Below are 17253 nucleotides of genomic sequence, written 5' to 3'. Positions count from 1 at the left end.
GCTGCTCCATGCCCCTCTCAGGGTGTTCCGGACAGTGATGCCGACCGTCTCAATGCTATGATATATCGTGGAACATCTGGGTGTGAAGGATGTTCTGAATCTGTCCAAGTCCTTCTCGAGTCCGCATATCCCGACATCAATGTCACCTTTGCGGGGCCAGACGAAGATGTCCAAATCAACGCCGAAAGCCTTCGTCAAGTGGACATTTTTGTTCAACCCGGAGGTCCGGGTACGTATCGATCTGCATTTCCAATCCAAGCAAGTCACTTTTCTGAGCTAACAGCGTCCTTTCTAGATCTCGAACAAGCTTGGGAAGAGGCTGAGCCGTATGCTGCAGACATGCGTGACTTTGTCGCTCGTGGTGGCTGGTACCTAGGATTTTGCCTAGGAGCTTTCCTTGCAGGTCCCGATACTGGTTTTGGTCTCATTCCCGAAGGCGACAAGGCCGCAAGAGAGATCGAACGGCCCAATGCTCAGGTGGACGACATGGAGGACACTGTTATCCAAGTAGACTGGACGTTCTCGACCGGCAAGAAGCAAGGAACGACCGAGAGGGAGCGCTGGCTCTACTTCCAAGACGGCGCTGCGTTCATCTTGTCCGACCACTCACCGACGACTGTTCTCGCACGTTACTCTCAGAATGGAGATGTCGCTTCCACGCTGAACGCATTTGGTCAGGGCTGGGTAGCAAATGTCGGACCTCATCCAGAGGCAGACCAAAGTTGGTGTACGTTTAGCGACCGTATACGTGATACACGAGATCTCATAACTGACCAACCCTATAGACGACCTCGAGGACGTTGAGAATCCAGAGGGTGTCAGAAGCGACATTGGTATTGATTTTGTCAGGGCCGCATTAGGCACCGCTTCGAGGAACACTCATGACAAGAGAATGGCTAAGCTGACAGCCATGAGGGATTTGATTGCCGCGAGTGAAGATTAAGTCATCCTTGGACCATGATAAGAAATTCAATGGAAACAAATTGCTCACCGTCTTCTATTCTTTCTCACATCGCCCTCTTGCCTGGCAAACTTGCTTCCAACCACGTTTTCTTCTCTTGCTCGCATCCGATGACCTCAAATACTAGTTCACGTCCCAAGTTTCTCTTAGCCTTTATGTATATCACAGTACTGATCTCCTGAAGGAACCGGATGATATGTCTTGGCTCATGCTTGTCACGACAGGACATGTCAAACTGTACGTGTCTGATCTGGTGCAGATCTGGCAGAGAGCGAAATGCTTCTCGCCAAGCTTGTATGAGAGGGGATATGGTGGGACCATCCACACCGCCATTGAGTTCAGTTGGAGTAAGCTGGCCGGAGGAGACAGGGCCAAAGATTTCGATACGTAGCATCTGGACTGAAACGAGGTCTGAGATAGAGTGATTTTGATCGACGCTTGGAGGATTTGGAGCATCGTTGGCCTCTTCTGTTGATGCCAACCTGTTCCTGAGAGATAGTAGAGTGCGTGGTTCATTGATGATCAGCCAGGATAGAGTGTCATTAGACATATTATGGTGTTGCTGGGCGTCAGCGAAGTCCTGAGGTCTGATGGAATCGATTGATGGAGACAGCGATAGTTCAGGTTGGCGTGGAGTAGCCGATAGTACCAAATCAGTGGATGCAGTTTCCTTTGACATGTTGACACTTGCTGATAATGGGACTCGAATATTCAGGATTAAACAGCCCTAGCACCTTCCCTCGAATCTGTATTTGTACGTGTGTCGCATTGCGTCGCGAGAGAGGCAAGCAGTACATTACCCGAGTTCTGACTCACATGGTAGAAGGTTTTCAAATCCCACTTGGGAGACATCGGTCTGTTAGTCTTCGCTGCACCAAAGAGATTGCGCTGGAACAGACGACGAAGCCGGAGTCCGCGGTGCACGACCAAGCTACTGAGTGGGTGACGACGGCCAAGGCCAAAGCTATGGCTGAGTCAGCAAAGAGCTCATACCTTTCGTGTTGCCAGCCAGTCACGTTGCTGTAGATTGCTCAGATCACCTACGCCGAGTACTTGCCTTGCGAGATCTATTGGGTGCCTAGCTCATGTGAATGGTGTAAGCTACTTGTGAACATGAGTTCCACTCACAGTCTCGTTGCTCGGGTGGCTGTCTCATCGCGACTTTTGGCGCGTTGAGTACACGCCTCACCGTGTGTGACGCAATGGGCCTGGTGCCTACTGCCTAACAGTGTAGCCCGCATTGTGATTACTTCAACTTACATAAACACCGCACAGTATCAGGATTCATTCTTTAGAAATCACTCTCGCCCAGTCACGCCAACCTGACAAACATTCATCATGGTTTCGTTTCTCTTTGTGACTGCTCCTGCCGCAGACATAGAAACCATCAACCGGGCTCTCCTACACATGCGCGAATGGGACACTGGATTCGACGAGACCTTCGACCCTTGCAAGCTAAAAATCGACAAAGCACCCTACACCGAAAACGCCAGTGAAGATGATGAACCCACTTCGCCTCCACTGAGAGATCTCTCGGACAATGCATGGAGTGGTGCAAGCACAGAGGACGTGGAATCTTACTGCTTTGATTATGTGCAGGCGGGTGCTCCGAACGATGGGCACCTATTTGCCATACTTGATGCTGCGGCCATCGAAAGCAAGACCTGCATTCTTGCTAACCTTCCTTACGAGTACTATGATGACCCATCTACGTTTCGCGGAAAGTACAACAAGGTCCGCGTACCCTGGGATGAGTTCTATTTGATGTGGTGCAACCTTGACATCGCGAACATGAATTTTGAAGAGTTCACTGAGGAAGGGGAAGACGGAGGCGATGATCAAGGATGGTTCACGTACAACAGCGTGTCCAATGGAAGTGATATTAGTGAAGAAGGAGCTAAGAAAAGAGATGCGATGCTGGAGCGATTGAGGCTGCAAGAGTATGTTTGAGAACCTGCTATCGATCTCTGCTTTTCAGTTGGCGTGATTGCTTGGATTCGTGGATCTCGCATCGAGATGTTCTCTTGAAGATGGCGTACAAAAGGCCGCGCCAATTTACTTGGAACGTGTGCTTGAATGTATAGTCAATAGCCGGGGTTGGGTTGAAAACTGTGGCTACTTACATGAAATGATGTATCTAGTTCTTTATGCTACAACAGTTCCATCAGCCTTTCCATGTTGATCAGAGGGAACCTTCAGGCCACTCATAACGGAGCCTAGGGACCTGAGGGTCGAACCTGGCCGCCAAACGGATGCTCCTCGCTGGGAGTCTTTGCCGACCATTATCAGGCGTTGAGATTTCTTTGATGTTCTCAGGCCAAGTCCAATCACTGATAAGATTCTCTTGTTGCGCAATGGCCGGGACAAGTCTGACTGCCTTACGAGGCGGGGAACCCATGTTGCTGAGAATCTCGGGGTCGGTTGTCGTTTCATATTCTCCATGCTCTGCCACAATCTCGACCTCGTCGGTACTCCACAACTCTTCTTCATCGTCGTCCGCACCCAAGGGCTGCGATTGCTCGGAGTCTAGGCGTAATGGGGTGATGTTCTCGTCTAGGGATTCCAGTTCTTCGCCCATTGGGGGGTTACCTTCTGACCAGCAAACATGAGAGATTGCTAGATGCTCTGTGTGGACCAGTGCCTTCATCAGGACCTTCTTGCTCGCAGCGAAATTGCACTCCACATCGAAGTCGTCAGCAAAACCGGCCACATACCAGACTGCGCCCTTGTCCACAACATCCCGGTCAATGACAACAAATGGTTTCGTATTCCCAGCCTTGTTCTCTTGAGATCGCATGTGTGCATGTGATGCATTCGTATATTTCACAGGTGCTTGGGTGATTTGAAGGTGCATCATAGGTTTGAGGTGCACCTTTGCACCCTTCTCAAAAGCACGCTTGAAATTTTGGAGTTCATTGTCGCTGAGCTGTGTGACAAGGTATGCTTTGAGTGTGTCGGCATCGTCCAGATGGGATGGTATGAGGTGGACCATCTGGAAGTGAGAAGACCGAGACGGATGAAGTGCAATGAATGTCGTTGTTGGACAGAATGAACGAACCGAAGTTCTGCTAGCAGAAATTGTATGGAAGATGAATACTTATCGTTCTTTGACACATTATGCTCATTAGCGACCTGTTTTTCCAGCAACAATTGTAAAGAAAGTCTAAAGCCAACAAATTGATCCGATGGGTTCTTTGTACGACGAACGGCGGCGAGGGCGCAGGGACCGCCGGAGATTCCCCGATGGATTTGCCTTTTGGCATACGATGGATGGCGTTGATCCTTCTCAGCTGGCCGCACACCGACACCAAAGCTAGTTCTGCATTTCTGGTCGCAGCGCTTTGAGCAGAAGCTCATCTCAACGGGCATGAGAAATGACGACCCAGAGCGGAAGCTGCCGCACGTTTGTCGTGACTGCAATCAGTGGGGACCTGGCGACTGACAGTCGAGAAGACTTGTGTAGTCATGACTTTGGCACACGTGTTGAACATTCTTGCACATTGATGTGATTTGTACTTCCTACTGATAACCGAACGCATTCATATCCTGACGACAAGCTGTCGTGTCGGGTCTGCACGGCTTTGGCAAAGGAGACCGGACTTGACTGCCACTCTCACTGCTACTAGCGTCAATTATGGTCACCACTCAAGAATGCTTGCGATATCTTCAGACTGGCGCCGTCACCAAGGGTGATGCTGATATATCAGGCAAAGGTGTCATTCTGGCGTTCCTGATCAGCGCCTATGTGTCCTTTGCTGCTGTGCTCGTCGCTTACGTGACAGGCATGCTGGAGGATGAGCTCCTAACGACCGTGGACAGAAAAATCATGCGCATCAAGTCTCGCAAAGACAAGCACCCCCGGATACACGAAACAATTCAACACATCGTCCTGCTCTTGAGCGACCAGCAAATTGTGACGGGTATCGCAATAATGGCCGCCGGGTTTGTTGGTCTGCGCGGAGGACAGATGAGCGTGTACCACTATCAAATCGTCCTCTACCTTGCTTGGCTTTCAAGCTCAGTACATCTTTCCGCTTTGACACTGCTCCGACCCTTTCTCAACAAACACCAAGGACTGAGAGCCTGGCGGCTACTTGGAATGATAGTGTTATTCTTTATGCTCATCGTCGGTCTCGTGCCGACTGTCAGTTATGACTGGGGCACTATTTATAGCCCTGAAGCTGATACCTCACTGCCGGATACCATACAGCCAACTGGATGGGGCATTCCTGCAATCTGCTTCTGGGGCAAAACATATGGCGACGGATTCAATGACGATGCGCCCATTGGTTACCTCATTTTGATATTCAGCTATGTCTGGAAGATGGGCGATCTCTTCGTATCACCTCGGAACCTGTATAACCGAACAATTCGCAGGCCGCTTGAAAATTTCATTGCGAAGACACTGTCCGTTTTCGCAAGGAGATATATGCAAGACGGAAACGCGCTATGGCTCTGGTGTTTTCGAGGATTACTGGTCATTTGGATTCCGCTGGTCGCTTTTATGGAAGCCATGGCATCTTTCTCTGCCTCTTTATGGTTGTCTGCCCTTGGACTCGTATTTGGAACCATCCAAATAGTCATCCCTCGATATCAAAATCTAGCTCAAACCGCAGCCCAAGAATCTGAGTGGGGATTTGGACAGCTAGTCCCTTTAGTGCTTCTTGTCCAGCCAATAGGCGCCATATCAGAACACGCATGGATACGACAAGGTGGAACCATCGAAAGCAACATTTCTGAACCTGTTCGCCGACAAACAACCGGGAGCTCTACTTCAGATCATGGTCCAGAGTCAGAGCCTTTGGTAGACGACCAGGACAGACATTTAATCACCCCTAGACGGCTTGTCGAGGTTCTTGGACAGCGACAAGCCTCGTGTGAAATGCACGCAGAGATAGCAAGTCGATCGACTGTCTTCATGAACACTGTTCTATCTTCCCGACTCTTCGGGTCAGTCATCGCCATTCTACAGATCACCATTCTAGGAGCTGCCTGCGTCATCTTGAGTTTTGATGCTCAGTCAATTGGTTACGAGAGAGGTCAAAACTGGACGTATGCGTTGATCGCTATTGGAGTCTATGCCTCGGCATCTTGGCTGGCGGTCTTGATTTTCGGACCGTACAGTAGACTTGGTCGAAAACCTTCGCGACGAAGGGCCACATTGCAACATGAAACACTTGGGCTCCAGAAGCTTACACCGAGTTCCTCCTGAGAAGCTGTCCGAGGTACCTAAGTTTGTCACTATCACTGGTGTAGAAATGCACGATGATTTTCGAAAGTAGAGCTAGACCCAAGGAGAGGCTATCAAATAGTCGCTCTCTGTAGGCGACGTGCTCTTTGTTAAAATCATCGTGCATTTTGATGGGGGAAACATGCGCATCGTCGCGACTTGAGAGTCGATATGACGAATTTCAGCACGCGGGAAGGTTGTGTACAACGTCATCCGATCATGAATTCTGGATCTCGACATGGTGTTTTCAGTAGCACCAGCATTATCAACCGGTGGCTTAAAAGCCACTGAAGATATCAAGGCGAGACCAATCGACGGCAGGTGGAAAGTCCGTGACTGACGTGACTGACGACTCTTGCATAGGCTCCTGAGCATTTGGACGTTGCTGTGAGATGGGTGGCGGCACACGCTCGTGTGCGATATCTTCCCATATTGTTCCGGCAAAAAAGGCATGTCCAGTGACTCCCTCAACGCCATCTTTGTTTGCCCCGAGGCGCATATCAGGGTTGCGAAGCAGTAGTTGCTGCAGAATCGATCTACTGCTGTCTGGCATTTCGAGCGGATAAACAGGCTTCGAATCGTCCAGGATCTCGTCGAAGATGGCATCCACGTCTTCTCCCTGAAAAGGGCTCGCAGCTTCAAGCATCTGGAACAGTACTATACCGAACCCCCACCAATCTACTGCCCGGCCGTAGGGTATGTCCAACAAGATCTCCGGCGCAGTCGAAAGACCACCACAGAAAGTAGTCGTCCTTGACTCGTGTACCATGCCGTCTTTACATGTCCCAAATCCTGTGAGGCGGATGTGTCCGCTGGCAGTGAGCAGCACGTGTTCCAGTCCTAGATTTCGGTGAATGAATTCGTGTTGGTGGATAAATCGCAGAGCATGGCAGAGCTCGGCAGCGTAGAATCGTGCTGTTTCCATATTGAGCTTTCCATGTCGACAGATGTAGGACTCTAGGTCTCCGCCAGGCATGTATTCGGTAACCAAAATGATTTCCTCCCCGGTGTGAAACGATTCGATAAGACCAAGTACAAAGTTTGACTGCTCTCGTTTGGCACTGAATTGTCGGCCCCAAGTTTTGATAGCAGTAGTATCAAAGTATTGATCATGTCGTAGCACCTTGAGTGCACGAAGCTCTTTCAGTTCCTTGTTCTCTGCTAACCAGACTTGGCCCGAGGTTCCAGATGCAAGTCGTGAAACCGTCTGTATGTGATTCGATTCAAGGTCTTGCTTAGATGGCATTATCTGGACGGATGTGTCTCGCTCGAGAAGCCGCAGGTTGTAAGCCGATCAAGGAGGAAGTTTGACCAGGCAGATGTCATCTTCAAGGATTCGAGATTCTTTTAGGCATCAATGGTTGTTCTCATCAAGCGTCGAGATGGGTACGAAAACATAACACCAAATCCGGATTAGACACAATTAGCCTAGACACGGCCGCGATGATGCTGGTCGTATTTTCGGCCAATCACGAACACTGAGTCTGCGCCACTACGGCCGTGCCGCCGTGCATGACTGCAGCTAGCCCACTATCGACTCCGCCTGACGGGCCGTTTCCGCAAAACTCTATTTCCAGCTTCATGGTCCAGATGGGAAAGAACAAGACGGTCAAAGGCCATCCACTTTCAGGATGAGAAATTTTGTGGTTTTCGAATGATTCTACCTGTTACTCATTCTGCTCTGATATATGCGTTCTGCATAAATGCGTCTCGCTTGGAAACGCGCATCGCATACCAAAAGCCACGGAGGCTGTGGGACCTGTCTGTAAGCCATCGTCGTTCATCCGTAGATCCTACTACCCTTTATTGACGCCGTACTGTAGCGCGCGGCATGTAAAATGCGACGAGACACGACCAAAATGTCAGCGTTGTATCCGCGCGGGTCGTGAATGTGCTGGGTACAAACCGCCTCCTCGTTCTACTACGCAACTACGCAGGATTTGTCCCCGCCCATTGAATCCAATCAGTCACCTGAGCGATCATGAGGGCAATGCCTTGGACTTTTTCCGCCGTGTGACAATAATACAGCTCCCTTGTGCATCAGCAACCGAGACGCCTTGGGAGAAAATAGCTTTAGATCTGGTTTACCGACAACCAGCCATCGCGGCGGCAGCATCAGCATGTGCCGCTATGCACCGCACGTTGACCGATGTGCAAGATCAGAACCAATGGCAGTTTGCAATGCAGCAATATAACAAATCGTTGGCTTTGGTAAGCAAGTATATCAGCAATCTGCAACAGAACACATCAGATGATGATGTGCTCGTTGTACTTGTGGCTTGCTTACTACTCTTCACCTACGAAGCTTTCTCTGGGCAAGATGCGATGGCGTCACTTCACTTGAAGACTGGTCTGCGTATCATTCACGAAAGATGCTGTCCGGTCGATAGGCCGCGGACACCGAACGACAGGCATGTAGTGGTCGTAAAGCCTTGCCCCAAGAGCCTTTTCGACGTCCTTGTACAGATCTTCGTACGACTTGACTCGGATTATACCTTGACTGGGCACGATGATCCGTGAGTATCATCCAAGCATCCTGAATTTGACGACAGTTCTAATTTCCATAGATACCTCTACCCCATCTGCGAAGAACCCATGCCTTCTTACTTCTCGAATCCTGATCAGGCCAGTTCTTACCTCGAAATCATATCAGCGGAGATTTTTGACTTCTTTGATGCTATTTACATACACACTTATCACATTTTGGCCGATCAGAGAGATCTTGACAGCATGAATGAAGATGAGCGAAACTGTCTCATTCGTGCAGCCATACGCACTGTGGAAGTTGACGACACTCTCATCGAAGGCATCAGTAAATGTCGCCAATCTTTGCTGGCCTGGAACGCTGCATTTGCAGTAGTGCCACGAACTGACAAGAACGTTTTGTCGCATATGTCCACCCAGATTTTCTTCTTCTGCGTCTGTTTTTGGATGGAGACGTGGCGTGATGAGACTCCAATGTTAGTTGATCGTTTCGAGGGTCAATTTGAGTACTTTACCGGTCTTTGCGAGGAGTTCCTCGACCGACATGTCGCGAATACGCCGTTCCGCAGCACTCTCACCACCTTCAATGCCAAAGGCCTGGACCGGATAGACACACCACCAGCATTTTCTCTGGGTTCCGGCGTCGTGACCTGTTTAGTCGTCATTGCAGAGAGATGTCGCACCTCGTCCATCCGACGACGTTGCATCGCAACTCTACGGAAGATCAACCTCAGGGGAATATTTGACACCGACTATCTCATCGCCTATCTGGAAGCCATTGTCAATCATGAGGAAGAAACCGCACGGCAATGCAGTCCGTATGTCGACCTTGGTTCTGACCTGAAAGCGTGCGATATTCCTGAGGCTGCCAGGTTTCTCGAAGTCGTGATGTCTCCCTCTTATCATGCCTCGAACTTTGATTTCTACAAGAAAAAGCGTGTGGGCCTGGTATATGTGACTCCCACATTTGGTGTCATCGAGGATTTCCTGATTGGAAGAAAGTCGATTCAATTGTGTTGAAAAGAGTAATGCTTCGGGGCTCAGGGATGAACGACATTATCAGAAGATAGAGACAACGCAGGGCGGATAAAAAGAAGCGCTTGGTCATCCGCTGCTATAGAATGGTGTATAATGGTGTCATGCATTAGAGTGCAGTCCTGAATGTTTGTAATAGATTGCCTCATTTATAGATTCATGGGTATCACCTTTTACCGTCCGTAAGCTTTTACCCCTCACCCAGAGCACTCCATCATTGGTGGAGGTCTCGACATGGAGTCTCGGAGTTGTGAAACTTGTAGCAGCGGGAGATATAATGACATTCGCTATGAGTTCGGGCATGGCGCAAATTGGGGACCGTTGATTGGTTCGCGATACGAGACACCTGGATGTACAAGTAAGGATAGTACTTTTGGACAATCGAGCCTCGAGCCTCGAGCTCATGACCAACCAGAACTGAAAGATAGACCTCTCCTTGGTAATGGTGTTTCGAATCCCACAAGAGTCAATGTAACACAGTAGATTCTTACTTGGAATTTTCATTGGTATCCTCATCATCCAGAGCGAAATCAGAACTTACAGGCAGAACAAGAAAATGAGGCTTTAGATACTACTCCTTCGGATTTAGGGCTACCATACATCATTTTTATCATGTCATTCCTGTGCAGGCACATCTGTGACATTGTTACTTCCAGCGAACGGGTCCGCCTCACTATCGTAAACACGATTCCACTCCATGCCTTCCTTGATTACGTCGCCATACAGCGTGCCTTGGTCGTTCTTTCCATAGATATGGTCAATCAAAGCCAACATAGCATCCGTACCAGCAGAAACACCTGAAGATGTCCAAAGTTTGCCATTGTCGGCGACCACCCATCTAGGCCGTGTTAGCGAAAAACTTGACTGGCTGCAATTGACCGGAGATAGTACCTAGCACGAGCTACCCAATGCGTCTTGGGTCCCAGAGCAGTGATTGCGGGCCATAATTGCTTGTTAGTAGTGGCCTTCTGGCCGTCAAGGATCCCAGCTCTGGCAGCGAGGCCAGCGCCATTGCAAACAGCTGTAAAGCTCATCAGTCGCATGTTCTCATGTGTAACACTTGCCCACATACTCAGAAGATGCTTCAACGTCGGATATTGATCACGCAAGAACTGCACCACCCTTTCTACACCGGCTGGCTCCCAATCACCACCGTGAAGTACTTTTGGCCCGGCGCCAAAGCCTCCCGGAACGATCAAGACGTCCACATCCTTTGGAGGTGCATCAAAAGTGTGTGTGAGTACTATGGTCTGAGCGACACGAGACTTGACCGGCGATGGATCTCCTTCAGTAGGGCCTGTAGATACTGGGTTCAGATGAGGACCGATGACACTGAAGGTTATGTCCTGAGAGTTGGGATTGACGAAAGGATGACCCAGGCAATGGAGAGCTTCAGTCGGGCCAAAGGCGTCGAGCACCTCAAATTGGGGGTAGACTACAAGGGCGAAATGCACTGTAAAATGTAAGCTTGAGTCAACTCGATGGTAATGGTATACTTACTGATGGGAGTGATGTAAAGCTATGGGTTAATACTGGAATTCAAGATGACAGCTATGCTTATATGTATATTCGAAGGACGCTCATAATGAGCATTCAGGGGCTTCAGAAAGTGGTCTACATCCTGTGCTTTGGGTTTGATGCCCGAACGAAACAGCTTTATTGCGCCTTTGAGCACGATTGAGTGCATTTGAGCTTCATGCTAGCCCGAAAGACACTGGCAAAGACGGTAATCATTCCCTCAATTGCTCAGCCTTCCCTGTAATGCACAAGCGTCCTTATGAAGCCGCGGGGGCCGAAGACAAAGACCATCGAGGTGGCTACCCATCTTGGCAAATGCAAAAGGAGATCGGGTTTGTGAACGTGAGAAGCTCGTGCTTGATCCTCACAACGGTGAGGAACTCTATCTGTGCAATCTAGTCTCAGCCCGCTGTGATTGGAGGATTTACGAGCTCTTGCTTAGTAAGCAGCATTGAGCACGCCCATCGTTCTCACGCTCCGACTTCGGCTTCTTGCTTATGCAAAACATCATGTATGTGTATTCACACAGCGTCGCTTTTCACGCCACAACATGACTTGGTCTATTAAGTATGCTCTGAGAAAACTCCACGAAACCGTGGGAACAATCATGGCCAGACTGTGTTGCCTGACTCTGCGACTTGTAGCACTGCTCTGACTATAGACAGGTCTTGATCAATATGGACCGCAGAGCCTATCACACGATCTTTCTGCGCAATCTTCCATTCCAGATAGACAGATCATGATGTTCTTCGAGGTCGCTTTGATTCCCTCGCGTCTTGTGTTTGGACACATCACTTCTCGTTTGCACAGCTTTGGGCTTGTTCCCTAGTGTCCTCTCTTTAGACAGTGAGATTTTCCTCTCTTCCTTATCGTCCTCTTCATCCAATTCTGGAGCTCCAAGGGCGCTGCTTGTATTCGCATCGACGTTGGTAATAGTTGTGGCTTCGCGAGTGTTGTCTGGTGTGGAGTACGGCGAACCGACAAGCAGCGCCTCTCTTGCAACTCGCAATTCTCTGCAGTACATACAAGGGTTTCGTCTGCCCTTTTTGTCTCTGCGTTGTTTCTGGCACGACTTTGTTGAGTCGCAAGGCGGGCGATTGTCATACAGCCTGCTCCGCTCGAAGTCGACCATCATCAAAAGCTGCGAGCCTCTGTCGAAAATCATGTTGCGACGTTCTGCGTCACCATGAACTACCTGTTTCTCATGCACTTGCTCCAATCCCGAGAGTAATTGTGGTTCTAGGGACGAGAAATTTATACCAAATTGGTCTATTCCAGATCCTAGAGCATTCAAAGTCTCGCCTGCCCACGAAAGGAGCAGCAAATGCTGAACAGCCCTGCTCTCTGTTGTATTGTACGCCTTCGGAAGATGAACAACTCCGCAGCATACAGGTATGAACTTGCCTTGGAGAGCCTGTAGGCGTTCATACACTGCTAGTTCGTTCTGCAGCCAGCCAACATCTTCATGTCGATAGCCTTTTGCAACCAGACAGTGGCCAGTCATTAGAATCCGGACCATGTACAGCACACCAGACCGTCCACTCATACCCAGCGAAGTCAAGCCAACGGTTTCATCGCCTTGAAGCTGAGATTCGAGTAAGCCGAGAAATTGATCATGGCTCAGACTTTGGTCGCCATGCGCGGTATGATTGGGACAGTGATCGATGGAGGACTCTTCGTTGCGGACTATTTTTAAAAGGCAGTCATGCGAACAGAACGGCTCACGCTCGTCGTTCGTTTTCTGCTCAGTCGTTGCTAATGGCGAGAGAGTCGTCTGACTGTGAATGTGACTCAACAATGATGACCTTTGCAGCGTGATATCTGCGTATCACGATCGTATGATTTGCTGGCTCCACAGGTAGTCCGAAGGTGACGCTCCAGGTTTCTTGGTTCTGTGCGCTGAGGAAAGGAGGCTGAAGCTCTAACTGGGGTATCTCGAGTATTAGTAGTCTTATCAGTTAAAATACAGGCTGAACTCCGGCAGATAGCATGGAAACCGATATTCATGTTGAGTCTTGCAAGAGGCCAACACTCGAGGTGCGCAGCTGAGCACATGAATTGCAGTCATCAATGTAGATCGAGTGCATCAAGAGGGAGTTCCTCGGTCTGGAAGAAATGAGTGGTTGGTCGACATAACCTCTTTTACATCATATACTGCGATTACGAAGAGTTTGTTGAACACAGAAGCACCGCTAGTAGTGAACACCATTTCTACACCAGCCGTCCTTTATTCGAAGACCTCAGCTATCATCTCAAACTGCACCCATCCATTTGACCCACCACTCGCACAAGCCCGAAACCCAGCAACATCCCAGTTCTCCCTCGCGAACTTCTTCTTCGCACACGTATACTCAAATACAATCCCATGACCACGCCTCCCATCATCGAACCGTTCAACCCACCTCATCAACCCCGATGGATCAGCTTTCTCCCCACTAAACCAAAAACCTACCCTCATACGCTGCTTTGAGATAAGCATCTCGAGCTCATCATCGCTTAGACGGTTCAAGAAATTGACGATGTGGCTGAAATCCCAGTTGCGCACTGCTATTTTGATGATGGGGGTTGCTTTGAGTGCGAGAGGGAGAAATTCAGAGCGGATGGTTTTGCTGACGCGAGAGAAGGCTGAAGTTGAGATTAGATCGCGATTGATATTGTTGCGTGGAAGGATCAATGAGGAATTCTCGATGATTTTGTTGTAGACATTATTGCGGATTTCGGGTGAGAGGTCGAGGAAGCGGAAGTGTGGCCTGCTGTCGTTTGCAGACTTGTTTGGACGTAGTTGTATTTTGGTTGGTAGTGTGTCTTGCGAAACTGTCTGCTTTCGTGGTGCCATCGTGGTAAGATGGTTGAAGTTGTTGAGTTTGGAAACATTGAGAGAGGTTGCATTGTAGCAGCCTAGCGCTAAGCAAAGCTAAAATTAGACTCGAACATGGAAGACGCATGATAGGAAGAAGACACGATGTTCTCCCGCTCCTGCATTGGAAGTGTCTTTGGGCTCACAGCACTAAACTCTTTCCAGATGTCAGGGCAGTGACGTGGAGATGAGTACTGTTGTCACCAAGACGTCGAGTCTAACTGCTCTTCAGCTTTTCCATATCCTCGAAAGCCTCCATTGTCCATGGATGATCTCGGCCGAGCTTGGCCACATAGTAATTCACAACACCCTGCTGCAGTTTCCTCGCCTTTTCCTTGTTGCCTTGCGCATTTACGATTTGGACTAGTTCTGCCACGCAGACTTGAGTACAGTCATGTTCAGGCCCATGATTCCTCATGCTTCTTTGATAAGCGGCATCTTGCAGTTGCCACGCCTCCTGTACATGACCCCGGAACCTGTGCATACGCGCAACAGCACAGGAGGCCTCCAAAGTGGAACAATGGTCTGGGCCATAAGTAATTGAGTTTGCTTCTTGAACTCTCGTATACAACGGCAGGGCCTCATCCCATTGCTTTTCATTTTCGTAGGTAACGGCCAGCTGCTCCACGCTCTCGATGGTATCAGCATGGCTTTGGCCAAGTACGCGTTCCCTCGTGGCCAGGACATAAAGTTGCAGTTGATCGGCCGCCTCCTCCTCTCCTTTCGCATAGAGAATGGGAGTCAGATAGAGCAGACTGCGCAAAGTGTCGGGGTGTGACTCGCCCAGGTGTCTACTTCTGGTGTCGATGATCCTCCGTTGTAGTTCCTCTGCTTTTTCCAATTGTCCATTGAATTGATATTCGAGAGAGAGCTCGTGATACGCTTCCAGGGTTTCGGGGTCGCTGTCCCCTAGCACCTCTCTCTGCCGCTCGACCTGCGATTCGAGAAGTCTGATCTGCTGGGTTGGTTCATCCAAGGAAGGCTCGCTAGCTTTTCGAGCATCGTGATGGGCGGTTTGCTCGGCCAGGAGAGTGAGCTGCTTCTGATAGTCATGCTCGGCTTCTTCGGCGGTGAGCTTACACAGCGGCGTGATGTCAGGTGTCTCTTCTGGGCTTGGTGATCGGGCATTGTCGCTCTGGGCAGCATGAGGCTGGCCTGGCTCAATAAATGGGTTGGCTCCGGCTTGCAAGTTCATCATTGGAAGCGTGTCCTGAGCAATTGGAGTTGCAGATGGGAGAAGGATGAATCGCTCGAGGGATTGTAAGGAACTAAATAGACGAAGGCGTGAGATTCGCCAAAGCTTCAGATTGGTCTGTACCCGGAAATGACTGCCTAGCAGCCGGTCAGTATTCAGCACTGCGTGTACAAACTCAATGTTTGTGATGGCTCAAGATAGGGTCGCTAGACAAGGCTTCGTATTTCCTACAGATCAGTGGTCGCGGTCGCTCGTGTACACAGCGACTTAAAAAGATGCATCGCATCATTTGGCACCAGAATCTCGGCGTCCGCGCACACGATGATTCAACTTCGGTGCTCGATAGACGAGTCGAGAGAGCGTAGGCTATGCATCTTTTGCACAAGCGAATGCATCTTTCATCCTAGTGGTAAGACTATGGCTTAGGTAGGGAGTAAGAATTGCGAAGCTTTCATGCGGTTGGAGCTCGTACGATCAGCCAATGACATCTGAGCGTCCCAGACGACCGGGTCGGCACTCGGAGTTCGGTACAAACTTAATCATCAGCGCACGGACGCTGCGGTGCACAAGCTCAGTCACCGGCTTCCCAGAGACTCGCTTTTCCAACTCCAGGCAGTTACTAACGTCAACATGTCTCGTGAAATCCTGTATCCCGCATTGCGAGCCAATCGAAGCCACAATTCTAACCAAGATGGCGTATGAAGATCACTTAGATGACACGCAAGGTTGAATCGTGGGCAATCTCCTCTGGACCCAGATGCGCCTTTGGGGGAGAAAGCAGTCGCCTCTTCAAATATGCTAAACTTAGCTACCTTCCTACACTACCATTCTGCTATCCACAATCTTCGTGCCCTCATGGCCAAAAATTCGCCATCGGATCTGGGAACGCGGTTCCACAGCCTTCTTCCACATGAACTGCGCGCTCACATATTCTCCTTCCTCCTCGTTCGTTCAGTCAAGTGGAACCTGCAACACCTCGAAAGCTGCGAGCGAAGGAATAGTCGGACGATAAGCGAGTACACGCGTCCAACACACCACAATCTCGTCGGACCAGACCAAGCCTACATATGTGCTAGTTGCGGGCCTTTTACGCATGAGCGAAATTGGCGCCATGCTTTCGAACGAGGCTTTGAGGTCTATGTATCGCCATGGAGAAGTCAATGGGCTCCAGATCAGGGAAACCCCTTTGTCTGTACAAACTGTTTTGATGACCGCTTGCGAAGTCGACCGTTCCCGGAACCAACCAATCTTCCCTGCTTGTGTGCGCGGCATAAGAATCTCGAGGTACGACTAGTCTGTCGACAATGGAACGAGGAAGCCAGTGGTGTATTCTTCTCGGGCAACGTCTTCGCGTTCGACGATTGCGTCTCGATGAAGCACTTCTTCTCCATAATCCCTAGGCACTGGATAATATTGATCACGAAAGTCAGCCTACTTTTCCCTCTGTGGGACACTGACGACGACTCTATCAGCGTTGATATCCTGGCAGCTTCGCTGTCAGTACTCAGCAGTCTGACTTGGCTACAATACCTTGAGCTAGACGCCAAATTGCTCAACAACGAGGCTACAACATTGGCCCTTCTCGATATCCATTTACCAAGCCTTGAGAGAGTTTGTTTCGTTGTCCAATCTCCAATCAAAGTAGTTCCTTGGCGGGAAGGACTGTCGCTGACTTACATCTGGGGTGAACTCGCTAATAGATGTCTGCTCGTTGGCGGTCTTCCTGAGCGCGTGGCCCGCTCAATAAAAGCTCAGGGCGTTGAAGCACCGTCTTGTCAGAAGACAAACAAAGAGGAAATACGACACCAAAGACAGCTGTATGAGTTTGCCCAGAAGAACGACCAGTTGTGGAAACTCAAGAGTTACGGAAGAACAATACTCGACTGCGAAGCACAAAGGACTGATCCGCCCTGAGAATGGTGGGCAGATGCAACATACCAAGCGAGGATTTTGGGAGATTGGAAATCGAGAGA

The 17253-nt window shown here is 49.7% G+C and overlaps 11 protein-coding genes across 11 annotated transcripts; 5 read left to right on the top strand and 6 right to left on the bottom strand.

Annotated features, from left to right (window-relative positions):
* Positions 1 to 57: 57 nt before the first annotated feature.
* Positions 58 to 943, top strand: M438DRAFT_371683 (uncharacterized protein; the record flags this gene model as incomplete). Its single annotated transcript, XM_029908284.1, has 3 exons — positions 58 to 229; positions 296 to 727; positions 786 to 943. 3 exons carry the CDS (start codon positions 58 to 60, stop codon positions 941 to 943), a joined length of 762 nt encoding a protein of 253 aa, XP_029765046.1.
* A 64-nt stretch (positions 944 to 1007) lies between these two features.
* M438DRAFT_352051 (uncharacterized protein) lies at positions 1008 to 1640 on the bottom strand (the record flags this gene model as incomplete). Its single annotated transcript, XM_029906766.1, has 1 exon — positions 1008 to 1640. The coding sequence occupies one exon, from the start codon at positions 1638 to 1640 to the stop codon at positions 1008 to 1010; it is 633 nt and encodes a 210-aa protein (XP_029765045.1).
* Positions 1641 to 2299: 659 nt separating this feature from the next.
* Positions 2300 to 2911, top strand: M438DRAFT_371682 (uncharacterized protein; the record flags this gene model as incomplete). The annotated part of the gene is made up of 1 exon (XM_029908283.1): positions 2300 to 2911. The coding sequence occupies one exon, from the start codon at positions 2300 to 2302 to the stop codon at positions 2909 to 2911; it is 612 nt and encodes a 203-aa protein (XP_029765044.1).
* Positions 2912 to 3143: 232 nt separating this feature from the next.
* On the bottom strand, positions 3144 to 3953 carry M438DRAFT_265192 (uncharacterized protein; the record flags this gene model as incomplete). The annotated part of the gene is made up of 1 exon (XM_029900001.1): positions 3144 to 3953. One exon carries the CDS (start codon positions 3951 to 3953, stop codon positions 3144 to 3146), a length of 810 nt encoding a protein of 269 aa, XP_029765043.1.
* Positions 3954 to 4595: 642 nt separating this feature from the next.
* On the top strand, positions 4596 to 5769 carry M438DRAFT_352048 (uncharacterized protein; the record flags this gene model as incomplete). Its single annotated transcript, XM_029906765.1, has 2 exons — positions 4596 to 5519; positions 5641 to 5769. The coding sequence occupies 2 exons, from the start codon at positions 4596 to 4598 to the stop codon at positions 5767 to 5769; spliced, it is 1053 nt and encodes a 350-aa protein (XP_029765042.1).
* A 699-nt stretch (positions 5770 to 6468) lies between these two features.
* Positions 6469 to 7437, bottom strand: M438DRAFT_352047 (kinase-like protein; the record flags this gene model as incomplete). The annotated part of the gene is made up of 1 exon (XM_029906764.1): positions 6469 to 7437. The coding sequence occupies one exon, from the start codon at positions 7435 to 7437 to the stop codon at positions 6469 to 6471; it is 969 nt and encodes a 322-aa protein (XP_029765041.1).
* A 367-nt stretch (positions 7438 to 7804) lies between these two features.
* On the top strand, positions 7805 to 9893 carry M438DRAFT_362124 (uncharacterized protein). The gene is made up of 3 exons (XM_029907558.1): positions 7805 to 7956; positions 8015 to 8707; positions 8759 to 9893. The coding sequence occupies exons 1-3, from the start codon at positions 7895 to 7897 to the stop codon at positions 9693 to 9695; spliced, it is 1692 nt and encodes a 563-aa protein (XP_029765040.1). The 5' UTR covers positions 7805 to 7894; the 3' UTR covers positions 9696 to 9893.
* A 359-nt stretch (positions 9894 to 10252) lies between these two features.
* M438DRAFT_342397 (class I glutamine amidotransferase-like protein) lies at positions 10253 to 11235 on the bottom strand. The gene is made up of 4 exons (XM_029904746.1): positions 11211 to 11235; positions 10783 to 11163; positions 10602 to 10731; positions 10253 to 10548 (listed from the first exon to the last, which is right to left on the bottom strand). Coding segments are annotated over exons 1-4 (735 nt in total). The 5' UTR covers positions 11212 to 11235; the 3' UTR covers positions 10253 to 10325.
* A 2134-nt stretch (positions 11236 to 13369) lies between these two features.
* On the bottom strand, positions 13370 to 14183 carry M438DRAFT_93366 (uncharacterized protein). The gene has a single exon (XM_029910406.1). The coding sequence runs from the start codon at positions 14062 to 14064 to the stop codon at positions 13456 to 13458; it is 609 nt and encodes a 202-aa protein (XP_029765038.1). The 5' UTR covers positions 14065 to 14183; the 3' UTR covers positions 13370 to 13455.
* Positions 14184 to 14302: 119 nt separating this feature from the next.
* On the bottom strand, positions 14303 to 15280 carry M438DRAFT_331715 (uncharacterized protein; the record flags this gene model as incomplete). The annotated part of the gene is made up of 1 exon (XM_029903431.1): positions 14303 to 15280. The coding sequence occupies one exon, from the start codon at positions 15278 to 15280 to the stop codon at positions 14303 to 14305; it is 978 nt and encodes a 325-aa protein (XP_029765037.1).
* Positions 15281 to 16135: 855 nt separating this feature from the next.
* M438DRAFT_352044 (uncharacterized protein) lies at positions 16136 to 17194 on the top strand (the record flags this gene model as incomplete). The annotated part of the gene is made up of 1 exon (XM_029906763.1): positions 16136 to 17194. One exon carries the CDS (start codon positions 16136 to 16138, stop codon positions 17192 to 17194), a length of 1059 nt encoding a protein of 352 aa, XP_029765036.1.
* Between the last annotated feature and the right edge of the window lie 59 nt (positions 17195 to 17253).

The sequence above is a fragment of the Aureobasidium pullulans genome, assembly GCF_000721785.1.
Source record: "Aureobasidium pullulans EXF-150 unplaced genomic scaffold scaffold_2, whole genome shotgun sequence".
In the NCBI taxonomy this organism is placed as follows: Eukaryota; Fungi; Ascomycota; class Dothideomycetes; order Dothideales; family Saccotheciaceae; genus Aureobasidium; species Aureobasidium pullulans.
This window is presented reverse-complemented; position numbering and strand designations above follow the sequence as displayed.

What these genes read in the sequence shown, in the direction of transcription:
- M438DRAFT_362124 (XM_029907558.1), top strand. Translation starts at nt 7,895, where the DNA reads ATGCGTCTCGCTTGGAAACGCGCATCGCATACCAAAAGCCACGGAGGC. An exon ending in GGAGGCTGTGGGACCTGTCT is followed by an intron (nt 7,957 to 8,014) that starts GTAAGCCATCGT and finishes GCCGTACTGTAG; the next exon opens with CGCGCGGCATGTAAAATGCG. An exon ending in TTGACTGGGCACGATGATCC is followed by an intron (nt 8,708 to 8,758) that starts GTGAGTATCATC and finishes TAATTTCCATAG; the next exon opens with ATACCTCTACCCCATCTGCG.
- M438DRAFT_342397 (XM_029904746.1), bottom strand. An exon ending in GACGTTGAAGCATCTTCTGA is followed by an intron (nt 10,732 to 10,782) that starts GTATGTGGGCAA and finishes TGAGCTTTACAG; the next exon opens with CTGTTTGCAATGGCGCTGGC. An exon ending in CATTGGGTAGCTCGTGCTAG is followed by an intron (nt 10,549 to 10,601) that starts GTACTATCTCCG and finishes AACACGGCCTAG; the next exon opens with ATGGGTGGTCGCCGACAATG.
- M438DRAFT_93366 (XM_029910406.1), bottom strand. Translation starts at nt 14,064, where the DNA reads ATGGCACCACGAAAGCAGACAGTTTCGCAAGACACACTACCAACCAAA.